The sequence below is a fragment of the Hypanus sabinus genome, chromosome 2 (genome assembly GCF_030144855.1).
Source record: "Hypanus sabinus isolate sHypSab1 chromosome 2, sHypSab1.hap1, whole genome shotgun sequence".
In the NCBI taxonomy this organism is placed as follows: domain Eukaryota; kingdom Metazoa; phylum Chordata; class Chondrichthyes; order Myliobatiformes; family Dasyatidae; genus Hypanus; species Hypanus sabinus.
In genome coordinates, this window is record NC_082707.1 from 42,812,135 (window position 1) to 42,837,716 (window position 25,582).

Sequence of the window (25,582 nt, forward strand, 5' to 3'; positions counted from 1 at the left end):
AGGGGGGACTTGTTAGAGGTATTTAAAATTATGAGGGGGATAGACTTTTTCCATTGAGAGTAGGAGAGATTCAAACAAAAGGACATGAGTTGAGAGCTAGGGGGCAAAAGTTTAGGGGTAACACGAGGGGGAATTTCTTTACTCAGAGAGTGGTAGCTGTGTGGAACACAGTAGGAGTGATAGAGACAGGTTCGATATTGTCATTTAAAGTAAGATTGGATAGATATATGGACAGGAAAGGAATGGAAGGTTATGGGCTGAGTGCAGGTTGGTGGGACTAGGTGAAAGTAAGCGTTCGGCACGGACTGGAAGGGCCGTGATGGCCTGTTTCCATGCTGTAATTGTTATATGGTTATAAGTGTTGAGTCATTAGCCTGAGTTTTTCCCAACTGAACTCCAGAGAATTGAATGTTGTATAGTTGACTGTTGCTTAGCAGCAAAACACTGATAGCAATTTTTCAGATCCTGCAGTTACTTTCATTTGAACAGGGTAATGAAAATGCTCTAAAATGCAGGCTATCCTTCGTATAATCAGATAGGTGGGTGAATGGCTTGCAGATATGTATATACCTATCTAATGGATGAAAAGACACTTAAACTTAAAGTACCACATTAATATGTTTTTCTTGCAGACATTGTATGACGGTGCTTATTTGACGTTGTACAACATTTGCTTCACTTCCTTACCCATTCTCATGTACAGTTTGTTTGAACAAGATGTGCATCCTCGGGTACTACAGAGCAAACCATCATTGTACAAGTAGGTTGAATTTGATTATTGCTTTTCACTTGTTTCCTTTCCGTGCAAGAAGTGAGTTTGAATTTTTTTTGAATTTTTGGAGTGAAAAAATATACCAATTGTAAAGATTTTGCACTGTTTGAAAGAAATAATCCTAGCAACTGGCCTAGAAGAAACTTGTCCATAAAGATCTTGTTACTTTTGAATCATGGATTACGTGTTCCATGATGTTGTTATTTTCTTCAATATCTAAGAAATACCTAAATGTCGAGCAGCTAAGCTATGGAAAAACTTTCATACAACAGTGAACAATTTGTAATTTTCAGATATTTTCCAAAAATGTAATACAGATGTAGACTAAGTCACATCAGGAGTTTAAAAAATATTTCAAAATGCTTCAAATTTAAAAGCTTTGAATTTTAAATAGATTGAATAAATAATTGTAATTTCATTCAAACTCATACAGCAGGTGTACAATATTTTACTGTCATCAGCAAGATTAAGGAGCATTTGTGACAATATGTTGTTAAAGAACTTGCTGTTCATGCAACCAAATGTAATATCTTAAGGAGGGATGTTCTATAGTGTTCTCATGCAGGGTGTAGAAACTCTGAACTAAACACCAAGTTAAACCAAAGTCAATGAAGACAGGATTGCAGTAAGATTTACTGTTCACTCTTCCACATTAATGTATGGTGAAAACTATTGATGAAACAATACAAAATATATACAGTATTTGCTTCCTTCTTGGCATCACATTTACATCATAAATACTTGTAAAACTCCAACAAATTATATTACATTAAAGTCTCATTAAAGTACACCATACAGTCAGAATCTACCTACGCCATCAACGACTTTAAATACACTTCAACACAAACTATCCGGCAACGCTTTCAATAACACAAGAAAATAAACTTTATCAACCGTCATTTCTTTTAACAGAAACAGCGTTAACATTTTTACTTCAACATGTCGACTGTCATATGAACTTACGGCGTTGCTTCTATGATGTTTCTTAGTGCATAGAAATGGAACTTTTCTCGCACTGATCCTGCACACACAAGCCCCCTCCTTCCCGTTTCTTTAAACGGCTATTTACCCACAAGATGCGGCAAAACCAGGTGTGACGTCATCACATGCTGTGATACATCACAGATACTTTCAACAACTGCAATGTAGTTATCAACCTTAACATTAACTAAAAAATAATTACAAACAAATTACTAAAGTGAAAATGTAATAAAGTTAAATAAATGCCTTAAGGGCAACACAGTGACACTAATTTGGAAATACTTGAAATTCTCTTCAATCTTGCAATTTTACTGTTGGGTATAGCTTAGAAACCAAGGGTCATTTAAAATTTTAGAATTTCTCTTTTGCATTGACCCAGGAGTTACATTCAATTTCACTGCACAAATTAAGGTTGACTGGGACAGATTTCTCATCATTAGAACTGCAAAATCCAGGTTCTAGTTGTTTCAAGTACTGGGAGAGAACAAAAGGCCCAATTAAACAGGAAACTAGATTGGTGATAAAACAAGTTCCACAACTTGTAGAAGGCAGTAAAAATAAAGTAGAATTTGAGCAGTTCTTGGTGAGGGAAGAAAAAGTTCAGTTTTTAATAATGCTCATGAAGACTAAAAGATGAATATATTAAAATAATCAAAAATTCACTGGGCCAAGATCCTGTCAGTGAGCTGTGAGTTCCATTTCATCAGCTCATTTTTAGTTTGTTAATGTTACTGTATGTAATTCAATGTAATTCATACAATTCTTATGATTAGCATGATAATTCACTTACATACAACTTTGAAATAAGGCTTCAATACAAATCATGAAATGAATTTCCCTAGTGGAGCCTTAAGCTATTCTTTTTTAAAAAAAAAGTGTCAATATTTATCCTTGACCTCATGCAACTAAGCCAATTCTGGATCCACTCATTACTCAAGGATCCCATGAGCATTTACCTTTTTAACGAGCATCCTTTGTGGGATCTTGTCAAAAGCTTTGCCAAGATTGATGTAAAGATTTTTTAAAAGATTATCTTTGTCACATGGACATTGGAAGAATGAAACATATACAGTGAAACACAGTTTGCGTTAACGACCAGCACAGTCCAAGAATGTGCTGGGGGGCAACCTGCAAGTATTGCCATGCTACCAGTGCCAACATAGCATGCCCACAGCTTAGTAACCTTTACTAACTTTATGCCTTTGGAATGTGGGAGGAAGCTGAAGCACCCTGAGGAAACACATGTATCAGGGAGAGCGTACAAAATCCTTACAGACAGTAGCAGGAATTGAGCCGTGATCACTGCTGGAAAGTGTTACACTAGCTGCATCACTACCATGCCGCCCCACACTACATAAGTGACTATATGAATGCACTGATCTCTTTATTCCTTTTACCATCTCAAAAAAAAACTTCAATTGAGAATCGGGCATGAACATCCTTTGTGAAATTTGATTAGTCATATTTTTCTGAGCAAAGACTTACCCTAAAATTGTATCAGCTACTAGAAACTAGAGGTAATAGTAGTGGATGTTTTTGTGGCTGTAATCAGCAAAATTCCAGAGGGCTCAAAATTCAAACCTTTGCTGTTCAGAGAATATATTAACAATTTAAATTTTAGTACAGAGAAAAATTATAAAATAGTTTGTGAATGGTACAAAACTTCTGATATGGTTGACAGTGAGGAGGAGTGCTTGCTGCAGAATAATATCAGTTAACTGATCAGTTAGACTAAAATAGGAAAATTATCTCCATCAAAGTCCTCCATCAATGGTGCAAGTTGTATCATCTGCAGCTCAACATTAGAAAGTCAAAGGAGATGGTGATGGACTTTAGGAAGAGCAAACTTGCACTTCTCCCTGTTACTACTGAGGATGTGGGTGTGGAGAACCTACAAGTACCTGGGGATGCACCTGACTGACAGACTTGAGTGGAGCACCAACACAGGCTGTGTATAAGAAGGGCCAGAGTTGCCTCTACTTCTTGAGTAGACTAAAGTCCTTTGGAGTATGCAGGCCTCTCCTTCGCGTGTTCTACTAGTCTGTTGTCGCCAGTACAATCTTTTATGTGGTGATGTTCTGGAACAATGGAGTCAACACCAGTGGCGCCAACACACTCAATAAACAGATTAAAAAGACTGGCTCTGTTATAGGAGTCAAACTGGACACACTGGAGACTGTGCTAGAGCAAAGGACTCTATGGAAAATCCTGGCATTTCTGGACAATGTTTCTCACCCTCTGCATGCCACCTTGGCTGAACAGAGGAGCACTTTTAGTATTAGACTAAGCCAACTGTGCTGCCCCAAAGAGCACTGCAGGCAGTCCCCAAGTTACGAACGTCCGACTCATGGTCAACTCGTACTTACAAACGGAGGGAGGAGAATGCCGTCCGCCATTTTAAGTCATTGCCGTTAACACTGTGCTGAGTGTGTAACTTTGTATTTGGCTTAAATATTTCTTGGCAAGATTCACCCTGATCCCCTCTCCCTTTTCCAGTCAGCACCGCCCCACTTGTCCCATTTAACCTGTCTCAGTGCGGGTAGACTTTAGGATCTGGAGCAGCACAAGACCCGCTTCCCGCGGCTGCTGCTGTATTTTTTTTATCAAGTGCAATCGTGAACAATAGCCAGATCAGAGATGCTGATCAAGTCAACCAGTTCCTAAAGAGAACTCTGATAGGCCAATCAGACTTAGCGATAGAACATAAAATCTGCAGTTTTCTGTTCCGTTGATGGAAAACGATCACAATTAAAGCGCTTGGAAAGAGGTGAAACGCCATCGGTCATTGGAAAAGCTTTAGGCTACAGTCAGTCAATGATCGGAACAACTTTAAAGGATAAAGGTAAAGGATAAATTGAGAATAATAATGGAGCATGTGAAAGGCCCTGCCCCGATGAAAGCTACAATTATACTAAGCAATGCAGTGGTTTTAATTATTGAAATACGTATGTTTCTTAAGTGTTTGATATGCATAGAAAGGTAAAATATGTACTATATACTAAGACAAGCGTTTGACAAACTAAATAATACTGAATGTACCTGTTCCAACTTGCGTACAAATCTGACTTAAAGACAGACTCAGGAACGGAACTCGTTCGAAACCCGGGGACTGCCTGTATATGAGGTCATAATAATAGCCAGGGAAGTGATGGCCTCGTCTTGTTAGACTGTTTGAGGGAACCTTTTTTATTCTTTCTTACTTCTCTACTAAATTTTGTTATTTGTATATCTGTGCACTTGTAATGCTGCTGTGATTTCCTTTGGAATCAATAAAGTGCCTATCTATCTATCTATCTTATCCACAGCATGTGAAGTTATTATTTAGATCTTTCCATACATCCTGCTCTCCATACACGAACCTTAATTAGCTACATTATTTCTTTCTTATCCTTCGCTGTATTGATCTAGGCGTTTTTTGGTTTTTATATAGGAAGACTGTTTGAAACATAAACAGGGCCAATTAATTGGGTCCTTAAAGCAGTAAAAAGCAGCTCTAACTTCATGGAAAGAGCTTAATTTGTTGCAATAGTGCATCTGTATATAATGACTTATGAAGATCTTAATTTTGCCTTTTTATTTTTTTGACCTCTACTTGCAGAACCATGCAGCATCTTGCGCTAATGCACATTTTGTGTACCTCTTCCTAGTGATGTATTGAATTTCTAATCCATTCTGATTGTTGTCTTTTTCTTACAGCAAACTCTGGCTGTATTTAAATTGTGTATTTAATTAAGGCCATAATATGAATAGGTTATACAGTTAATTTAAAGTTAGCCTTAATATTTTGTGTGACATATTTAGCATGAGTGATATTTCTTTATTTTCACAGGGAGATTAGCAAAAATGAGGTTTTGTCTCTGAAAAGATTTCTGTATTGGACTCTACTAGGATTTTGTCATGCCTTTATATTTTTCTTTGGTGCTTATCTTCTGAGGGGAGAAGAAGATATGTCCATGATGGGAAATGGTCAGGTAAGACTTATTCTTGCTTGTCTTTTTTTTTACTTTTGTTCTTATACACTTTGCTGCCTTTCTCAGTTACATTGTGACTGTGGAAATAATTGAGCATTCCCAGACCTATCTGCAGTAGCATACCTAAGATTGGAGTGACTGGGCTTGTATACACTGGGATTTAGAAGGATGAGAGGGGATCTGATTGAAACATATAAGATTATTAAGAGATTGGACACGCTGGAGGCAGGAAGCATGTTCCTGCTGATGGGTGAGTCCAGAACTAGAGGCCACAGTTTAAGAACAAGGGGTAGGCCATTTAAAACAGAGATACGGAAAAACTTTTTCACCCAGAGAGTGGTGGATATGTGAAATGCTCTGCCCCAGAAGGCAGTGGAGGCCAAGTCTCTGGATGTATTCAAGAAAGAGTTAGATAGAGCTCTTATAGATAGCGGGGTCAAGGGATATGGGGAGAGGGCAAGAATGGGGTACTGATTGTGTAAATCAGCCATGATCACAGTGAATGGTGGTGCTGGCTAGAAGGGCCGAATGGCCTACTCCTGCACCTACTGTCTCTTGTCTAACCATATGGGTGGATACTGGAAATACTGAGCAGGGAGGTGATAGTCAAATAACAAAGGTAGCTGGCATAAGGCACTACTCAATCCCGTCTGTTTACCTGTGCATTTGGTCAATTGGTCACTTAGTTTAAACAAATGTCAATGTTTTCATATCTCTGAACATATAAAAAGAGTCACATGCAATGTTCAAGCGATCATCTTGTAATGCTTCTTTGCATAAGTTCCCATTTAACTGCAACAGTTTAGCTGTATATTTAAAGTTCAAGATGCATGCAAACTGTTAAAGATTGAATTTTAAATTATCTAACTGGCCTATTTGCTCTTTTAATTGAACTGTGCAAATGCCTCTGGACATGTAGAGTTCTGCTTTTGTTCAGAGTGTGATTCAACCATGGTTGTGTAAACTAATGCTGCTGACTCCCATTTTTTTTACTGTTCATTCTGCCTTCGGAATTAACATTAATATTAAGGTGATTTTTCAGTTTCATTGTGGAGTTGGGCTTTCATTTGAGAATGTACATGTGCATTATTCATTAAAAATTGCTTGCAACATTAAACTTGAAATTTAGCTTCATGCGAGGCAACATATATCTAAATAAATCTAGTCCGCATTGCTTTCTAATCTCTTTAATATTATGGTTGCTAAAGTTTACAGAGGAGAAATGCTTTATCAGTTGATCACTTCTTTAATCATTAATTTGCATTCTTTGAGCCATTTGCAGTATGTAAGTTTTTATATTTTAACTCTTGCTTTTTAGATGCTTGGAAATTGGGCATTTGGCTTTCTCGTCTTCACAGTTATGTTTATAACTGTTACATTAAAGGTAAGTACAAAGTGCTAAAATGAAGCCAAAACAATGAACTCACTTATTGAAATTTACTACTCATGTGCTTTGTCTCCTCTGCTAAGTTTATTCAATGTCATGATTGAGTGCATGTAGTGTTCTTCACACTAACATTACTAATTTTTATTGTGTGTATTTAAAAATACTTTGAAGTTCATAAAATATAGATTAAAGTGTTTAATTAATTTATTAAGTATTCAATTAGTTCAATTGGGTATATGACACAGATAAACAAATCCCCAGTAGTCTTGACATTGGTGCCTGTACTGCAGACAGTTTGCTTCCACCTGTCTCGTTTGTTTGACTATAAGATATAGGAGCAGAATGAGGCCATTTGGCCCATCGAGTCTGCTGCGCCATTTCATCATAGCTGAAATCTCCTGCCTTCTCCCTGTATCTTTTAATGCCCTGACTAATCAAGAACATCTCAACCTCTGCCTTAAATGTACCCAATGAGATGGCCTCCACAGCCACCTGCTTCCACAGATGCACCACTCTCTGGCTAAAGAAATGCCTTCTCATCTCTATTCTAAAAGGATGCCCCTCTATTCTGAGGCTGTGTCTTCTGGTCCTAAACTTGCACACCATAGGAAACGTCCTCTCCACATCCACTCTATTAAGGCCTTTCAACATTTGATAGGTTTCAATGATGTCACCCCTCATTCTTCTGAATTCAAGTGAATACAGGCCCAGAGCCATCAATTGCTCCTTATATAATGAGTCTTTCAATCCTATTATCATTTCCGTTAACCTTCTCCAATGTCATCACATTCTAACTTGGGTAAGAGGCCCAAAACTGCTCACAATACTCCCAAGTTTTTTGCTACCAAAGTGCATGACCATATACTTCCTGACACTATATTCCATGTGCCACTTCTTTGCCTATTCCCCTAATCTGTGCAGGTTCTTCGATCGCCCCTCTGCTTCCACAAAACTACCTGCCCCTCCACCAATCTCCATGTTGTCTGCAAACTTGGCCACAGAATCATCAATTTTGTCATCCAAATCATTGACATGTAAAAAGATGTCCTAACAGAGACCTTTGTGGAGCAGCACTAATCATCGGCAACCAGTCAGAAAAGACTCCCTTTGTTCCCACTCTTTGCTTCCTGCCAACCAGCCAGTGTTCTATCCATTGTAGTATCTTTCCTTGTCAAATACCTTCTGAAAATCCAAGTACACACCATTCATTGATTCTCCTTTGTCTATCCTGCTTGCTATTTCTTCAAAGAGTTCCAACAAATTTGTCAGGTAAGATTTCCCCTTTTGAAAACAATGCTGACTTTGGCTTATTTTATCATGTGCCTTCAAGTACCCCAAAACCACATCCTTAACAATGGACTCCAACGTCTTCCCAACCACTGAAGTCAGGCTAACTGGCCTATAATTATCTTTCTTCTTGCCTCTCTCCCTTCTTGGAGTGACATTTGCAATTTTCCAGTCCTCTGGAACCATTCCAGAATCTACTGATTCTTGAAAGATCATTACTAATATCTCCACAATCACTTCAACCACTTCTTTCAGAATCCTGAGGTGTACACCATCTAATCCAACTGATTTATCTACTTTCAGAGCTTTTAGTTTCCCAAGCACCTTTTCCCGAGTAATAGCAACTTCCACACATTTCTGCCCTCCCCCTGACACTCTTGAACCTCCAACCTCCTGTTGTCTTTCACAGCAAAGACTGATGCATAGTATATAGTTTATCCAATATCTACTCTCACCTCTCTTACGCTTTATATATCTGAAGAAACTTTTTATATCCTCTTTAATATTATTGGCTAGCTTACCTTAGTTTTCTATCTTTTGTTTCGTTATGACTTTTTTAGTTACCTTCTGTTGGTTTTTAAAAGCTTCCCAATTCCCTTTTTTGCTGTATTATAGACTCTCTCTTTGGCTTTTATGTTGGCTTTAACTTCTCTTGTCTGTCACGGTTGCATCATCCTACCTTTAGAATGCTGCTACTTTGAATTGTATCTATCCTGCACCTTCTGAATTGCTCCCAGAAATTCCAGCCATTGCTGCTCTGCCATCATCCCTGCTAATGCTCCCTTCCAATCAATTTTGGCCAGCTCTTCTCGTGCCTCTATAATTCCCTTTACTACACTGTTACACTGATACATCTGACTTCGGCTTCTCCTTCTCAAAATGAAGAGTGAATTCTGTCATCACTGGCTGCTAAGAGTTTCTTTACCTTAAGCTCTCTGATCAATTCCAAATCTTTGCATCACACCCAAACTAGAATAGTTGATCCTCTTGTGGGCTCAACTACAAGCTGCTCTAAAAAAGCCATCTCATAGGCAAACTTCTACAAATTCCCCCTCTTGGGATCCAGCACCAATCTGATTCTCCATATCTACCTGCATTGAAGACCCCATGAAAATAGTAACATTCCTCTTTTGACATGCTTCTTCTTTCTCTTGTAATTTGTATGCCACATCTCTACCTCTGTTTGGAGGTTGTGTATTTTACTCCCATCAGAGTCTTTTTACCCTTGCAGTTCCTTAGCTCTACCCATGTCAATTCTACAACTTCCAATCCTATGTCACCTCTTTCTAATGACTTGATTTCAATTTTTACCAATAGAGCTACCCAACCCCCCTTGGCCTACCTACCTCTCCTTTCAATACTTTGGTAGTTAAGCTCTCAGTTATAATCTTTAGTTACAATACAGTGATGCCCACAACAACATTCATGCCAATCTTTAACTGCTAGAAATTCATCTCCCTTATTCCATATACCATGTTGTCACAAATCCCGTCACAAGTTGAAAAGGACCAGCAGAAATGGAACACACCTGGAGTCTGGTTTGCTATAATTTAAGTCTATTTATTACTACTACGAATTAATATCATTAAAACCGGATAATACGATACAGGTTATAAACTTTTTTTATATATATATATTTCTCCATAAATGTGTGTGTGTGGATACAAAGATAATAGTCCCAGAGGTAGATATCAGTCTTACGGTGTCAGGTAAGTTTAAGCAGTTCAGTTCACTTTGTGTTGCATTGAGTTGAATTGATGGAGAGAGAGAGTTAATTGAGTTGATGCTTTACATTGGCAGCTTTAGTTATTCTTGCTTCCGAGTTCTTTAGAGTAACTTCGTGTGAACCCCACACAGACACAGATGGACAGAGCCCCTTCTAGGGATTGGTCTACTAACCCAGGGTACGGGTTCACCACCAACAAACCCCCACAGGCAAGCTCTTACCCGCACTGATAGTCACGGGTTGAAGTTAATCGGTCTGTGGCCTCCACCCTTGTGGTGGTCTAAACTCCTCCAGTGGTTTCTCGGGTAGCTTCCGCAATCCTCCCGTGTCGTGTCTCCTCTGTCGTTATCAGACTAAAAGCCTCAACTTTTTACAATCCATTCGAAATTCCAGCCGTCCGTTAGCTCAACCGCTCTGAGCTGTTACCATAGTGACTTCCCAGCTCGTGTCTCAGCTGGCGCCGTACTCTCTCTCTCTCTCTCTCAAGGTCGCAAAAGTGTTATCAGAACCAAGTCAGTGTCCTCTCTCTCTTTTAATTGCCTCCTTGTTCATTAGACTGCTGAATTTTCTAGCAGTTTCTCACCTGTGACAACGTATATTTAAATAAAACTCATTCAGTCCTGTATTCCATCACTCTTTTTGCTTTTGTCCCCTTTTTACATTGCAACTCATCCCGATGACTGCAATTTTTTTGCCCAATCATCAACCTGTCCTTGCTAGCAATTTGACTACACACTGCCTCTGTTTGTAAACCAAGCTACCTCATCCTCAGCCATATCACTACAGTTCCCATCTCCTTGCAAAATTAGTTTAAACCCTCCCGAACAGCTCTAGCAAACCTGCCTGCAAGGATGTTGGTCCCCCTTGGGTTCAGGTGTAACCTGTCCCTTTTGTACAGGTCATACCCCTAAAATTTCCCCTAAATACCCCTAAAATACTCCCTAAAATTTCTCTAAAGGATCTCTTCACCTTGCCTACCTATGTCATTGGTGCCAATATGTGTAACAAGACTTCCGGTTGTTCACCCTCCCCCTTTAGAATGCTGTGGACCTGATCCAGTCATCCCTGGCCCTGTCACCTGGGAGGCAACATACCATCCTGGTGTCTCTATCGCACCCTCAGAATCTCATCTTTATTCCTTTGACTGTGGAATCGCATATCATCACTGCAGTCCTCTTTGCTTCTGTTCTCTTCTGAGCCACAGCACCAGTCTCAGACCCAAAGACCTGATTGCTACAGCTCCCCCTAATAGGTCACCACCACCCCTTCCCCAAACAGTATCCAAAGTAGGAAACATTGAGGGAAATGGCACAGCAGTATTGTGTGCTAGCTGCCCTTTTGCCTTCCTCCTTCTGACAGTAACCCAGTTACCTGTCTGCTGGAACCCAAGGGTGACTACCTATCTATCAGTTTCTCAGTCTCCTGCATAAGCCAAAAGTCACCGAGCTGCATTCCAGTTCCTTAACATGTTCTCTGAGGAGCTGCCTCTCGGTGCACCTGGTGCTGACATGGTTGCCCAGGGGGCTGAAGGTCTCCCAGAATTCCCACATCTCTTGCGCATAGAACAATACACTGCCTCTGGAGCCATTCTCACTGAGCCCTAATGGATGAGGAGTAAAGAAGAAGAAACTTGCTTCACCCAAGCCAGATGAGCCAGAGCCAAAGGCTCCAACACTGGCCCACTCACACAATGGCTGCTCTGCTTGCCCCTGCCCTATTTTTATTACCCCTTTCTAAGGAATCCTGTTCACTGATTTGGGCATAGTCCAACTCTGACAAACTGCTGTGAAGCTCTGACTTTTTCATCTTTGGCAGTGAACCTAAGGGAAAATGTAGCTTTTTGTCATGCTCCCACTCATTGATTAGGAACAGTCCACATAATTACTTACAAAGCATGCAACTTTGTAAGCACATCTTCTCCCTCTTTCTCCATTTACTGAGTTTCCTTGAAACGCATCTAAGCAATCTTTCACAACCACTTCCTGCAATATCAGGTTCCACGTTCATATCATTCTGAGTGGGTACTTACTTTCCTTTTTGGATTTACTAATAACTGTCTTGAATTTCTGGCCATTGACTTTATTTAATAAACTCTGTTTTATGGAGAAATTATTTCCATTTGAAAGAGAATTCAGATACTTTTGATTATGTAGTTTGAAAGTGGTGGTTAAAAAGCCATGAATTTCTTGCAGTTTCTGAAATAATTGATGTTGCACAAAGTAGAACTTTCATAATTATACCTTCAAAGATTTATATTTTGCCATGCGCTTCGAGTACCTTATCCATTCAGAATGTTGTTAAAGGCAAGTCCTTATCAGAAGTTTCTAATGTGAAAATTAGATCATTTACCAACTACTTAACTGATTCTTTATTGCTTGTATTGAAACTTATTGTAAGATTAATTTCACTTAGTATTTTATCCCAGCTTAGCTGGTGGTTATGATGTTGTTTACCCCAGTAACCCTTTCTTCTTTCTCTCCTTTTCTCCTGCTGCAAATGAAAATAAGCTTGGAGTAGAGACTCATTACTGGACCTGGATAAACCATTTTGTTGTGTGGGGTTCAATAATTTTTTACATTGTGTTCTCTTTGGTTTATGGAGCAGCACTTTGGTAAGTGTGATTGTTATAAGCTTATAAAATCTTTTTTCTTATTAAGTATGTTCTATTGTAAAATTTTCAAATATGGATGCTCAAATAATGTGAAAGCAAATTTCAATTGTCAGAAAATGCCATATCTTTGATATGAATCTTGCTAATGTGTAAATCTAAAACAATAGAAAATTGTTTGCATGGACTAGATGGGCCGAAGGTCCGGTTTCTGTGCTGTAGTGCTCTAAGACTCTATAAAATCCTGGAAACACTTAGTTCAAGTACCATTTGCAGAAAGAAGCAGAGTTAACAATTTAGGTTAAAAACTTCGTTAGAATTGAGAAAGAGAAAACAAAGCCAGTTTTAAGTTGCGGAGTGTGTGAGTGAGGAATGGTTAGATTTTATGCCACTATAAGCCTTCAAGTTATTCATGATGCTGCCTTTTAATTAAATTCATTTTTTATTTCCAATAACAGGCCTACAGTATCTCGTTTCTCTCATTTGCTGCTAATAATATTTCAACAATGAACAGCCATTTGGAAGTAGATAATTTATATATCAAATTCCTAACTAAAAGAAATATTATGAATCTGAGATTGCTTCACAGTAAGCAGGCCAATCAATCAATCCAAATAATCAGACAACAAACCAGGATGTAATCACCTACAACTGTTAAACTGACATCAAAACAATTCTGTCGAGGTTCAAAGTAACATTTGAAAATACACAAATTGAGCATTTGTGGTTCATGGGGTTAGGGATTTCCTAATATTCATATTCACAACTTTCTTGGTAAAGGATTTTCTCATGAACTTGCTACTAAGAAGATAAATACTTCTACTAATTCAAGATTCTTTAGCCAGAGGATATAACCCCCTGTCAATAATATTTCATAAATTCTAGAAAGCATAGACTCATGCCACCAAACTCTTTTCATACCCACTTTTGTTCAGTTTTCATACTTTCTTATCCACACAATTTACTTTCATACTTTGTTTCATCAGCAAACTTTCATCTGTCATAATTGGCTCCTTCCTCAAAATCTTAACTGTTAAATCTTAACAGCTGAGGGTCCAGGTGTTCTGGCGATCTGTTTGACATTGTGAAAACAAACCTTATTATTTCCCTGTATATCAGTGAGACCTGACTTGGATTAGGAGACTGCTTCGCTGAGCGCCTACACTCCGTCCACCAGAAAAAGTGGGATTTCCCAGTGGCTCACCAGTTTTAATTCTACTTCCCATTCCCATCCTACATGTCAGTACATGGCCTCTTCTACTGCTGCAATGAGGCCGCACTTGGGTTGGAGGAGCAACACCTTATATTCTGTCTGGGAAGCCTCCAACCTGATGGCATGAACATTGTTTCCTTGAACTTCCGGTATTGCACCCCCCACCTCCCCCCACCATTCTTCATTCTCATTTCCCTTTCTCATCTTATCTCCTTACCTGCCCATCATTCACCTCCCTCTACTGCTCCTCCCCGTCACCTCCTTGCATGACCTTCTGTCCTCTCCTGTCAGATTCTCCCTTCTCCAGCTCTGTTTTTCACCAATCAATTTCTCAGCTCATAACTTCACCCTTCTTCCTCTCCCTATCACCTACTACTTTGTATTTTTTCCTCTCCTCCCCCAGCTTCTTACTGACTTTGTAGCTTTTCTTCTTCATTCCTGATGAAGGATCTTGACTCAGTGCGTCAACTGTTTACTCGTTTCTATAGACGCTGTTGAGTTCCTCCAGCATTTTGTATGTGTTGCTTGGATTTCCAGCATCTGCAGATTTTCTCTTGCTTTTTATTTCTCATCCAGTTTTTGTGGTTTTATCAGTTCTCTCAATGTTAAATCTATTATTCCCAACCCTGAGAGTCCTCCTATAACAACCTCTGTTAATCACCTATTGATCCAGAAACACTTTATTCACAAATTCTTCCTTACCTCTTCCATTAATTATATCCACAAAAAACTTGCTTTCTTTAATGCTCTCCTTTTTATAAACTTATGTTGAGATTTTCATTGTGTCCTGTTATCACGTTAATTTATTTAGAGATACAGCATAGAATTTAAAACTCTTGCATTTTCCTGTCAGCTGATTTCAGTTGTCTTTTTATTTTTTCCCCTCATTCAGTAATGCTTCTGTATTTGCTACCAGCCAATCCACAGGTACTACTCCAGAATACATTAAATGTTGGAAAAATTGTCACTAGTACACTTAGAATGCAAGAACTTCTGTCTCCAGAACTAAAAAAAAATTAACCAGCAGAGTTGTTTGCAGTTATAAAAATCCCTTCTGTTTTTCTGTTTTGGGAGTACAGTGGATTCTGGTTATTTGGGACACATCGGGACCAGTGCACTTTGGCTCAATTAAGCGGCTGTCCCAGTTATCTGAAGTTTCATGGAAGTAGTTAAAAAGACATAAAAAAGACAAACTGCCATTTAACTGAGTAGCAAATTGTATATTTAAAGGAAATACAGAACAAATTAAAACATTACCAGTATTACTGCATATTATAAAGCTGTATATCAGTTCGTAAAGGTGCCTGACAGAGGAGTTCATGTATATGCTAGCATAGTACTTGATTGGTAAGCTATCCATTCTTAGCCCCTTAAAGCATCGAAATTAAACACTTTTCCCAATAACCAACTACTTATCTTTATAAATTCCTGACATATTTGAACAACGCAGCAGTTGTGTGATCTATTGTTTTCTTTGAACCTGATACTGTTGAAAGTTTGTAGCAAAGGGAACCATCTAGTGCGCTATAATTTTTTAAATAGTCGTCTTTCATCAGCATTATAGATATCTGCACAAAAGGAAGTCGGGGATTTTGTAGATTTCCATGTTTCTGTACTTATGGCATCGGCACCTCCTTTCTCATGTGTGCCTTCTTGAATTTGAAGTAGTGCCTGCATTTCCATGGAGACAATCATCCATTGGTTGCTTTAAATTTTTCATGACTCAGCTTCTTGGCTAGCTCCTCTGACTTGTTTTTTTTAATTATTGGTACATGTGTACACACACACACACACACACACACACACACACAATCCAGTTACAGTGTAAAATCATTGATTGAGGGTGTCTTCAGCATCTGGATCTTTACTTACATGCTTTTGTTTTTGTGATGTTTCCTGCTGTTCCTCGAGCAATACCTATTATTCGCGCAGTTTATCTTGCTGACGTCAAGCATACAATTTTAGATTTCGGCACTCCAGTTATCTCTGCCAGCTAACGATGAGTGCTGTTAGGCGGATAGCTTTTAATTTGGTCCAGTAGGGTGATTTTTTTTCAGTCAGGGTTAAACCTTTTCACGGCAAAATATTTTTTTCAGGTCAAAATAGAAAAATCAATATTTCAAAATCACTGCTTTTTGAATTGGCATCCATTGACCAAATGGGTAACATAACACAAGCACTTGCAACTTTTGGCTCTAAGCACAGTGTAGAGTTTTAACAGCCACACAAGTGCATGTGACTGACCATCTCCTGCCCCAATTAAGTGGCATAGTTTCCCAAGTTAAGGGAATCCCAGCTATTTTCTTGATTTTGTCCTTTAAGATTTGTCCCAAATAAGCAGCTGCCCAGATTAACCAACGACCCAATTAACTGGAATCCACTGTATTATAAACATTGTTACATGCTTTCATCAGACATTTTGAATTCTTATGCTGCCAAATATTTATGCTTTCTGTGAAGATGGAAAATATTTGTTTAACCTCGGCTCTTTCCTTGCCCTCCATTTTAATTTTCCTACCCATCTCTGCTTTCACTATTGTCATTTTAGAAATTCTATATTAATATTTATAATCTTTCATGTTATGGCTAACCTAAAGTAAAAGAGCCATTTTTTTGTTTTCACTTTTAAAGATGGCATTTGGCATCAATAACCTCACAGTTGCTCTCATTGTAATTTTGCTTCATTCTTAGGTATTTAATTCTGTAACATTGGATTAGTGAGGTTAGTTCAAGTGTTAGTTCCAGACCTGTGCATCAAAATGTGTTTTATTTCTCTCCTCCTCCTAGGCCATTTTTGCAATTACAAAACATGTATGCAGTCTTCAGTCATTTGTTGTCCAGTGCTTCAGTCTGGCTTGGCATTATCGTCATAGTAGTTACCTGTTTGTTTCCTGATGTCCTAAGGAAAGTATTTTGGAGACATGCACGACCTACTTTGGCACAAAGATCACAGGTAGGTCCCACTTACCTCAGCAAGGATGCCATTTTTAGGTGTATTGCAATTAAAATTGAGTTAAATTTTTCCAGAAATCACTAGAAAGTAATTGAAGTATGTCCTCAATGAAATTATATAACTTTATAAAAAATGTCAGTTGCAGTTCATATTAGATATTACATGGTATCCATGGTCAGTGTATTCTTAACTACAGTATGAAAATGTGGCATGGTATTAGCTGAACACACAAAGCATTAATAGGTTGAAAGTAGTCTGCAATGTATTTTGTCTGCTAAATGATGAGGAAAGATTTTATATCGGTTGTTGTTTTGACCAGTATTTAGCTTCTCATTGCATGCATGTGGATCATTTCTCAATGTGTCTAGTTTATAATTTAAATAATATACATTGTGGGTCCTTGTGACTGCACAGGATAATAATGTCAGAAGATTATTTTGAAACAGGTGTTTTATAAGGTAAGTTGTAGCAGGACCCTTAAAAATAAATATTAGATATGTTTGTCTATAGGGTATAATAAGAGCAGCAGAAAGACTGTATAGGTGTGATTCTGTAATATTTTAATCACCTTATTAAATTAAGACTACTTAATAACCTATAAACTATGTCATCTTGATTTATATTGATATACATCTTGAATATTACAGAGATGACATGACTTTGTTTCCGTCCTTATTGTCATGTTGAATGATGTCATTGGTATTTCTAGAATAAAGTTCAAAAGTGCTTGTTAGATTTTCGTTTATGAAATTATCATGCAATGTTAGTGACAGCCAGCAATGTTTTTCTCTTGTGTAGCTATTAATGAAAAACATTTAAGTATCTGCATATTTAAATAACGAACTGAGTCTTTAAAATGTGCATGTCACACAACTTACCAGAACTTAAAAATAAATGAAATACGGTATGCTGAAGATCTTGCAGACATTTAATGTGGATTCATATTGTAGTGCGTGCAAGTGATCGACTTCAACTTGGATCTAGCTACATTGTGACTAAGCAGTTATGAATTCAGATTGAAATTGTTGTTCATATTCAATGCTTATAAAATGGATTTTTGTTGTTTGTGTTGGAGTAATAGCCAACCCAAGAAACCTGTATAGGGTGATTTTTTTGCTGAACTGAAATTATGTGGTATGCCAAGGAAAGCTGATGTTAACATCTGTTTCTATGAGAGGCAGATGCTGATTAAAGAATAGTTTCCATTAATAATCAGCATCCAAAAGTGAAAGTTAATGTTCAGATGGGTGAAATAGTTTAGTTTAGTTGGGTTGTTTTCTGCTCATGGAAAAGGTGAGATATCCAGGGAAGGTGTTTTCTTTTATTCAAATTCATATTTCTGCACTGTTAGATTTTACAGAAAAATGTTATAGTAATTCACTTGAAGTAATGCTTTAATCCTAAATGATCATTTCTAAAAAAAACTTCATAAAATGAATGTGCAAAAATGAGATAATTGTACTTAGTCTTTGCTTTTTAATATAAAAAAAAATCATTGCAATTATAATTAACCTTCAGAAGATCCTTATTAGAGCTGGAGTTTTTTTTGTATTGAAGTTAGGGAAACACTGGTAAGTGCAAAGAGTAGTGGAACTGCAATCTTTAAATGACAATTCATTTTAAGTTTGAAAGTTTCTGCTCAGGAAAATTAAGGACGTGGAAGGAAAGCAGGATAGATAATGGTGGAATTTGGCCATAATTTTATTGAATAGTGAAACAAGTTGAAAGCAAAATGGCTATATGTTCCACATTCCTTCTAAAGTTCAGGTCTCAAATATGAAATATCGACTATCTTGCTTTCTACAGATATTGTCACTCGTGCTAAGTTTTCTCCCCCTAGCATTTTCTATATTAATTTGTTTCCCAGCATCTCCAGGTTTTTTGATTTTTTTTTTCCATTTTCATTTATTTATGGGCAACAAATAAGGTCAATAATAACGTGCACCCCTTGTAAGTGACTTGAATACTGAGCTAAGCTGAAAAGAACATTAAACCATGGAGTGATTTGCTCTATTGTATAGTGCTTGCCTTTTGGAAACTGTGTTTTTATAAAAAGAATTGTGTGGCCACTTCAGGCATTACTTTAAAGTTGTTTCCACCATTCCACCAGATGATCACAAATTTTCAATCCAACACAACCATATATATTCTTTCTATACTGTTGCGATCAGAACACTCCGAAATGCAGCTTAAACTGTTTTTAAAGCTACAACGTAACACCCCTATTTATTACCATGCCACAACCTATAAAGGCAAGCATACTATATGCTTTCTTCATCAACCTAACCACCTGTAGTCACTTTAAGGAACTGAGTTCAGACTCCTAGATTTTTCTGTTCATCAAAATTCCTTGGTTACATCTTAAGTATATGCTTTTGTATTTAAAAAATAAGTCAAGTTTTTTGACCTTTCGGAGTGCACCGCCTCTCACTTTTAGGGACTAATTCCATCTGATAAAGCTATACCTAACTTTCCAACTCGAGCACTATCTTCAAACAACCTCTTGTCATCCCCAAAACCAATAACTATTTCATCCTCAAGCTTACTAAATTGTACCTCCTATGTTCACATCCAAGTATATCATAAACAGAGTGGTCCCGGTACCGATCCCTATATTACCGTACTAGTCATAGACATTCAGGAACAGGGACTCTCCAGGTAGGCAGCTGCTTAACTTTACATACTCCCGACTCATGAGTCCCACTTGATCTGGTGCGTAACCAAGCACAATTCTTCAGCTTTTAAAATCATAATTAATACTAAATATTCTTAAGATATTGTTACTTTAACAGTATCTATTTAGAAATGCATCTGGATTATTAGAGAAGATATTTATGTAAGGTTTCCTAAAATAGTGTCAACAATAGAAACTGAAGAACTTGATTCTTGCAAACAAAATTTTGCATCAAATTATTGATTTTGGTAGAAATATTGGTAGCAGAGCTGAGTTGAAACAAATTATTTTACCTGAATAAGGAGAAATAATTCAGTTTTTGCTAAATTGTTTAACGTTACTGGGAAAACCTTTGCCCTTTGCGACAAGAATGGCAAACTATATAGGGAACTACTGAAATAAGGTATTTTAAAATGAAGAAAAATATGAAAGTTCAATTGGAATTTTTAAAAATTTTATCTGGAACTACTTTTAATTTATACAATTAAATAACTGAGCATTTTCCATCTTGTCTATTTTGCGTTACTTTTTCAACCAGATTGCGATTGTTCCGCTCTGTAAATTCAGATGCAAACCATCTGGATAGTCCTCTAGCAGTAGAAGAATTTTTAGCTGCTCTCTCCCCATACAATAACTACAGGTGGTTGTAAGCTGGTTTGGTTTTCATTCTGCTTTGGTATATAAAGTTATATACTGTAAAATGAATGTAATGTTTAGATCATTAGATGAAAAGTACTATACAATTAACTTGATAGTTACTCAGTCTTTTGTAACCACAGATTAGTTTCTGTTTTCAACTCAGGTTAATAAATGTTGACTTGAATTAGAAGTAAATTGACTATATATCAATATTCTCTTTTAGCCAGATATAATTGTTTGCATGCACACAATGCAAAAAGATTCATGAGTAGCATGTTTAAGATGCAGCCCTATCATTACTTCTGATGCCTTAAAAGTTTTACAGAAACAACATGTGAGAAGTGAATTGTTTCTTTAATTATAATGAACCTTTAGAAGCAGTGTTTGTATCATTGCTCTGAAACCATTTCAGGACAAGTCCAGAAACCTTGCTAAGTTTCCAGTGATGTTAGAACTACTTATCAAAGCAATCAATTTTTAGCAGATACAACCATTCAGAATCACAATGTTGACATTGCCGTATTTTAATGTGGGTGTTCCAGTAAATCTTGACAGAATCATTCCTTCTATTTGGGTTCAAAGTTGATTTGAAATAGAAATATCTTTAACATTAAAAGTATTCAATGTCAAAATACTTTATATTTAAAAGAAAATACATTTTTTTTTCTCTTTGATTTGGACGTGGGTAGGAGGGAAGAAGTTGAAGTGCCAGAAAAGAAATATATTTTAAGTTAAGTGCAAATTCTGCAGATGCTGGAAATCCAAAGCAACACGTACAAAATCCTGGAGAAGCTCTTCAGGTCAAGCAGTATCCATGGAAATGAATAAATAGTCAAAATTTCATGTTGAGACCCTTCTTCTGGAATGGAAAGGAAGGGAGAAGACATCCAAATTCAAAAGTGGGGGAGAGGAAGGAGGACTAGCGAGAAGGTGATAGGGGAAGCCAGGTGGGTGGGAAGCTGGCTTCACCTAACAGCTAATCCTCCTTCTTCTTACCCACCATTTTATTCTGGTGTCTTCCCTCTTCCTTTCCAGTCCTGGAGGATCTTGACCAGAAACATTGATTGTTCATTTCCTTAGATGATGACTGATATGTCTTAGGTTGGCTCAGTTTATCCCATTTAAAAACATAGGTGATATTTTTAAAATTTGCTATATAATTTAAAAATTGTATATAATTTGACTATAGAATTTCATCTTGAATGATTGTGTGTAGCTTTACAATTCTGCCTTCCATTATATCACAATTTTCACTTATTTATAAATCCATGATATTTTTCATATTTTTCCTGATATGAGGCCTTCCAGCCTATTAAATCTTTGCCAGTTTTCAGAGCAATTCCAATAACCCCATTTGCCAATCATTTTCATAACCTGTTTTTTCTCTCTCATCAGCCCCTGATTATTCTGGCATACAGCTACTCTTGGGTATAATTTACAGTGGCCAGTTAACATTCTCAAGTCAAGTCAACTTTTATTGTCATTTCGACCATAACTACTGGTACAGTGCATAGTAAAAATGAGACGTTTTTCAGGACCATGGTGTTACATGACACAGTACAAAAAACTAGACTGAACTACGTAATAAAAAAAACACAGAGAAAGCTACACTAGACTACAGACCTACACTGGACTGCATAAAGTGCACAAAAAACAGTGCAGGCAATACAATAAATAATAAACAGGACAGTAGGGCAAGGTGTCAGTCCAGGCTTCAGGTATTGAGGAGTCTGATAGCTTGGGGGAAGAAACTGTTACATAGTCTGGTCGTGAAAGCCCGAATGCTTCAGAGCCTTTTCCCAGATGGCAGTAGGAAGAAGAGATTGTATGAGGGGTGCATGGGGTCCTTCATGCATGGGGATGCAGCGTGTAGTGTAAATGTCAATGATGGCAGGAAGAGAGACCCCGATGACCTCACTATCAGCTGCAGGGTCTTGCGATCCGAGATGGTGCAATTTCCGAACCAGGCAGTGATGCATTTGCTCAGGATGCTCTCAATACAAACCCTGTAGAATGTGATGAGGATAGGGGGTGGGAGATGGACTTCCCTCAACCTTCGCAAAAAGTAGAGATGCTGCTGGGCTTTCTTTGCTTTGGAGCTCGTGTTGAGGGACCAGGTGAGATTCTCCATCAGGTGAACACTAAGAAATTTGGTGCTGTTTATGATCTCTACCGAGGAGCTGTCAATGTTCAGCGGGGATTGGTCGCTCCATGCCCTCCTGAAGTCAATAACCATCTCTTTTGTTTTGTTCACATTAAGAGACAGGTTGTTGGCTCTGCAACAGTCCATTAGCTACTGCACCTCCTCTCTGTAAGCTGACTCGTCATTCTTACTGATGAGACCCACCATGGTGGTGTCATCGGCGAACTTGATGATATGGTTCGAGCTGTGTGTTGCAGCACAGTCATGGGTCAGCAGAGTGAACAGCAGTGGACTGAGCACGCAACCCTGGGGGGGCCCCGTGCTCAGTGTGATGGTGTTGGAGTTGCTGCTCCCGATCCGAACTGACTGAGGTCTCCCAGTCAGGAAGTCTAGGATCCAGTTGCAGAGGGAGGTGTTCAGGCCCAGTAGGCTCAGCTCTCCAGTCAGTTTCTGAGGGATGATTGTGTTGAATGCTGAACTGAAGTCTATGAACAGCACTCGAACGTATGTGTCTTTTTTGTCCAGGTTGGGTAGGGCCAGGTGCAGGGTGATGGCAATGGCGTCATCTGTTGAGCGGTGGGGACGGTACAACAACTGCAGGGGGTCCCGTGGTGGGGCAGCAGGGTCTTGATATGCCTCATGACGAACTCTCAAAACACTTCATGATGATGGATGTAAGTGCAACGGGACGGTAGTCATTTAGGCAGGACACCGAAGACTTCTTCAGCATGGGGACGATGGTGGCGGCCTTAAAGCACGTTGGAATGGTGTCACTGCTCAGGGAGATGTTGAAGATGTCAGTGAGGACATCTGCTAGCTGGTCTGCACTTCCTCTGAGCACTCTACCAGGGATGTTGTCTGGTCCAGCAGCCTTCCGTGGGTTGACCCTGCACAGAGTTCACGGAGAGACACAGCACCTGGTCATTTGTAGGAGGGGTGGACTTCCTCGCCGCCACGTCATTTTCCACCTCAAACCGGGCGTAGAAGTTATTCAGCACATCTGGGAGGGAGGTATCACCTGCACAGTCAGGTGATGTCTTGTAATTGGTGATGTCCTGGATGCCCTTCCACATGCGCCACATGTCACCAATGTCCTGGAAGTGACTGTGGATTAGCTGGGCATGTGCACGCTTTGCCCCTCTGATGGCTCAGGGCAGTTTGGCCCTTGCTGTTGTTAGAGCTGCCTTGTCGCCTGCTCTGAAGGCGGAGTCGCGGGACCTCAGCAGCACACACACCTCTGCGGTCATCCATGGCTTCTAGTTGTCATGCATAGTGATGGTCTTGGACAGAGTAACATCATCAATGCATTTGCTGATGTAGCTGGTCACTGATGCTGTGTACTCCTCTAAGTTGGTAGAGTCGCCATCGGTTGCAGCCTCCCAGAACATGTGCCAGTCAGTGTGCTCAAAGCAGTCTTGCAGAGCAGAGATGGCTCCTGCTGGCCAGGTTTTCACCTGTTTCTGAACTGGTCTGAAGCGCCTGTCGAGTGGTCTATGTGCTGGGATTGGCATGACAGAGATGTGGTCTGAGTATCCGAAGTGGGGGCGGGGCTCTGCCCGGTACGCGTCGGGGATGTTTGTGTAAACCAGGTCCAATGCGTTCTCCCCCCTCGTTGCAAAGTCCACATACTGATGGAATTTTGGGGAGCACTGACTTAAGGTTCATGTGGTTAAAATCACCGGCAACAATAAACAGACCATCAGGGTGTGCGTTCTGCAGTTCGCTAATAGCCCCGTACAGTTCACAGAGCGCCTTCTTAGCATTAGCGCTGGGGGGAATGTAGACACCGAATATAAGGACAGAGGTGAATTCCCGTGGCAAATAAAATGGTCTGCATCGAACTGCCACAAACTCCACTAACGATGAGCAGTGTCTGGAAACCAGCACAGAGTTCTTACACCATTCCATGTTGATGTAAACACACAAGCCGCCACCGCAAGCCTTACCAGAGTTAGCTGCATCTCTGTCAGAACGAAACAAAGCTAGCCTGTCTAGCTGGATGGCAGCTTCCGAAATACCATCAGTGAGCCATGTCTCTGTGAAGACAAACGTGGAGCAAACTCTGTACTCCCGCCAAGTATTACGTTGGAGTCGCATGTAGTCCATTTTATTGTCCAGGGAACAGACATTGGAGAGCAGAATGGATGGGCGAGCCAGCCCGCTAGGGTTTGCTTTTAGCCTGGCATGGATCCCTGCCCGTTGCCTCGCTTCTGCTTCCTCGCACATCGCTTTCGACATCTCCATCTCTAGCTGCCAGCATCAGGAAGGCCGAGGAATGTAGGCCTGTTCCCCTCAGCAAACCGACGTCGCGTAATTCAGCCAGCAGATCTTTGTGAAGGTTTGTTTTTGGACGATCTCTGTATTGTAGTAGTATCTGACGATGGTAGATAGCATCTCTGTTATCCATATGCCCTAATCGAAAATTGTGTGTCAAACTTAAAATAGAAAATTAAATGAAAGTAACACCAGGTCTGAAAGGCCGCTGCTGCCGTGCCACGCCACCTCATGGGAAAACCATTCTAACCAATATATGGGAAGAAACAGGACATTTAGTGGTGGGGAGTGTGGGAGCAGGCCCAATGCATTCACAGGGAGTGTAGGTGTACTCCTCTCAGATGCCACCCAAGTACTATTAATCACTTAGATCAAGCTTGCACGATGGTTTGGTGTAAGGTATCAGCAATAGTCTTGTCCCTCAGCAAACTGCATTTTCATTGTGTAGACCTATTCTGTTTGAATTTAATCCTTACAGCTTTGTAAACTTTCGGTATCAATTTCAGTGGTAAACTATACAGTTCCTGCTTCTCCTTTTATCCACCTCCAGCACTCACTTGCTAACTTACTGTCTTTACATTCCAAAATTGTTGCATAAAGCATTGCCTATGCAATCATCAATTTCCCTAATTCTTAAGATCCTCCCCCCCCACCCGTAACAGAATTCAGTTTCCAAATGTTACTTCTTGTCAATTTTTCTCAGACTTCCAAAGACATCAAGGTCAATTTCTCCAATTCCATTTGAAATTGTGAAGTGAGCAGTATCACAACGACAAACAGAAACTGGGAAAATTGACTGGTGGCTTCAGAAAAGTTTGCTTTAAGTTGTCAGCTGACAACTTGAGGAGAAGTTGTATATCTCAAAAGAAAATGGACTTAACTCTGAACCCCAAGGCTATTTACCTCTGCTCAATGCTACCATCAAGGAGGAATTACAGGAGCCTGAAGACACAT

General features: G+C 39.1%; 1 protein-coding gene across 2 annotated transcripts in view; it reads left to right on the plus strand.

Annotated features, from left to right (window-relative positions):
• The window catches only part of atp11b (ATPase phospholipid transporting 11B), a 151,702-nt gene that overhangs the window by 90,035 nt on the left and 36,085 nt on the right, over positions 1–25,582 (plus strand). For both annotated transcript variants that reach the window (XM_059944854.1, XM_059944848.1), the window contains exons 24-28: positions 633–760; positions 5,583–5,724; positions 7,043–7,108; positions 12,632–12,735; positions 16,733–16,898. In XM_059944854.1, coding sequence (XP_059800837.1) covers positions 633–760; positions 5,583–5,724; positions 7,043–7,108; positions 12,632–12,735; positions 16,733–16,898 — 606 coding nt within the window. The remainder of the gene's footprint in view (positions 1–632; positions 761–5,582; positions 5,725–7,042; positions 7,109–12,631; positions 12,736–16,732; positions 16,899–25,582) is intronic.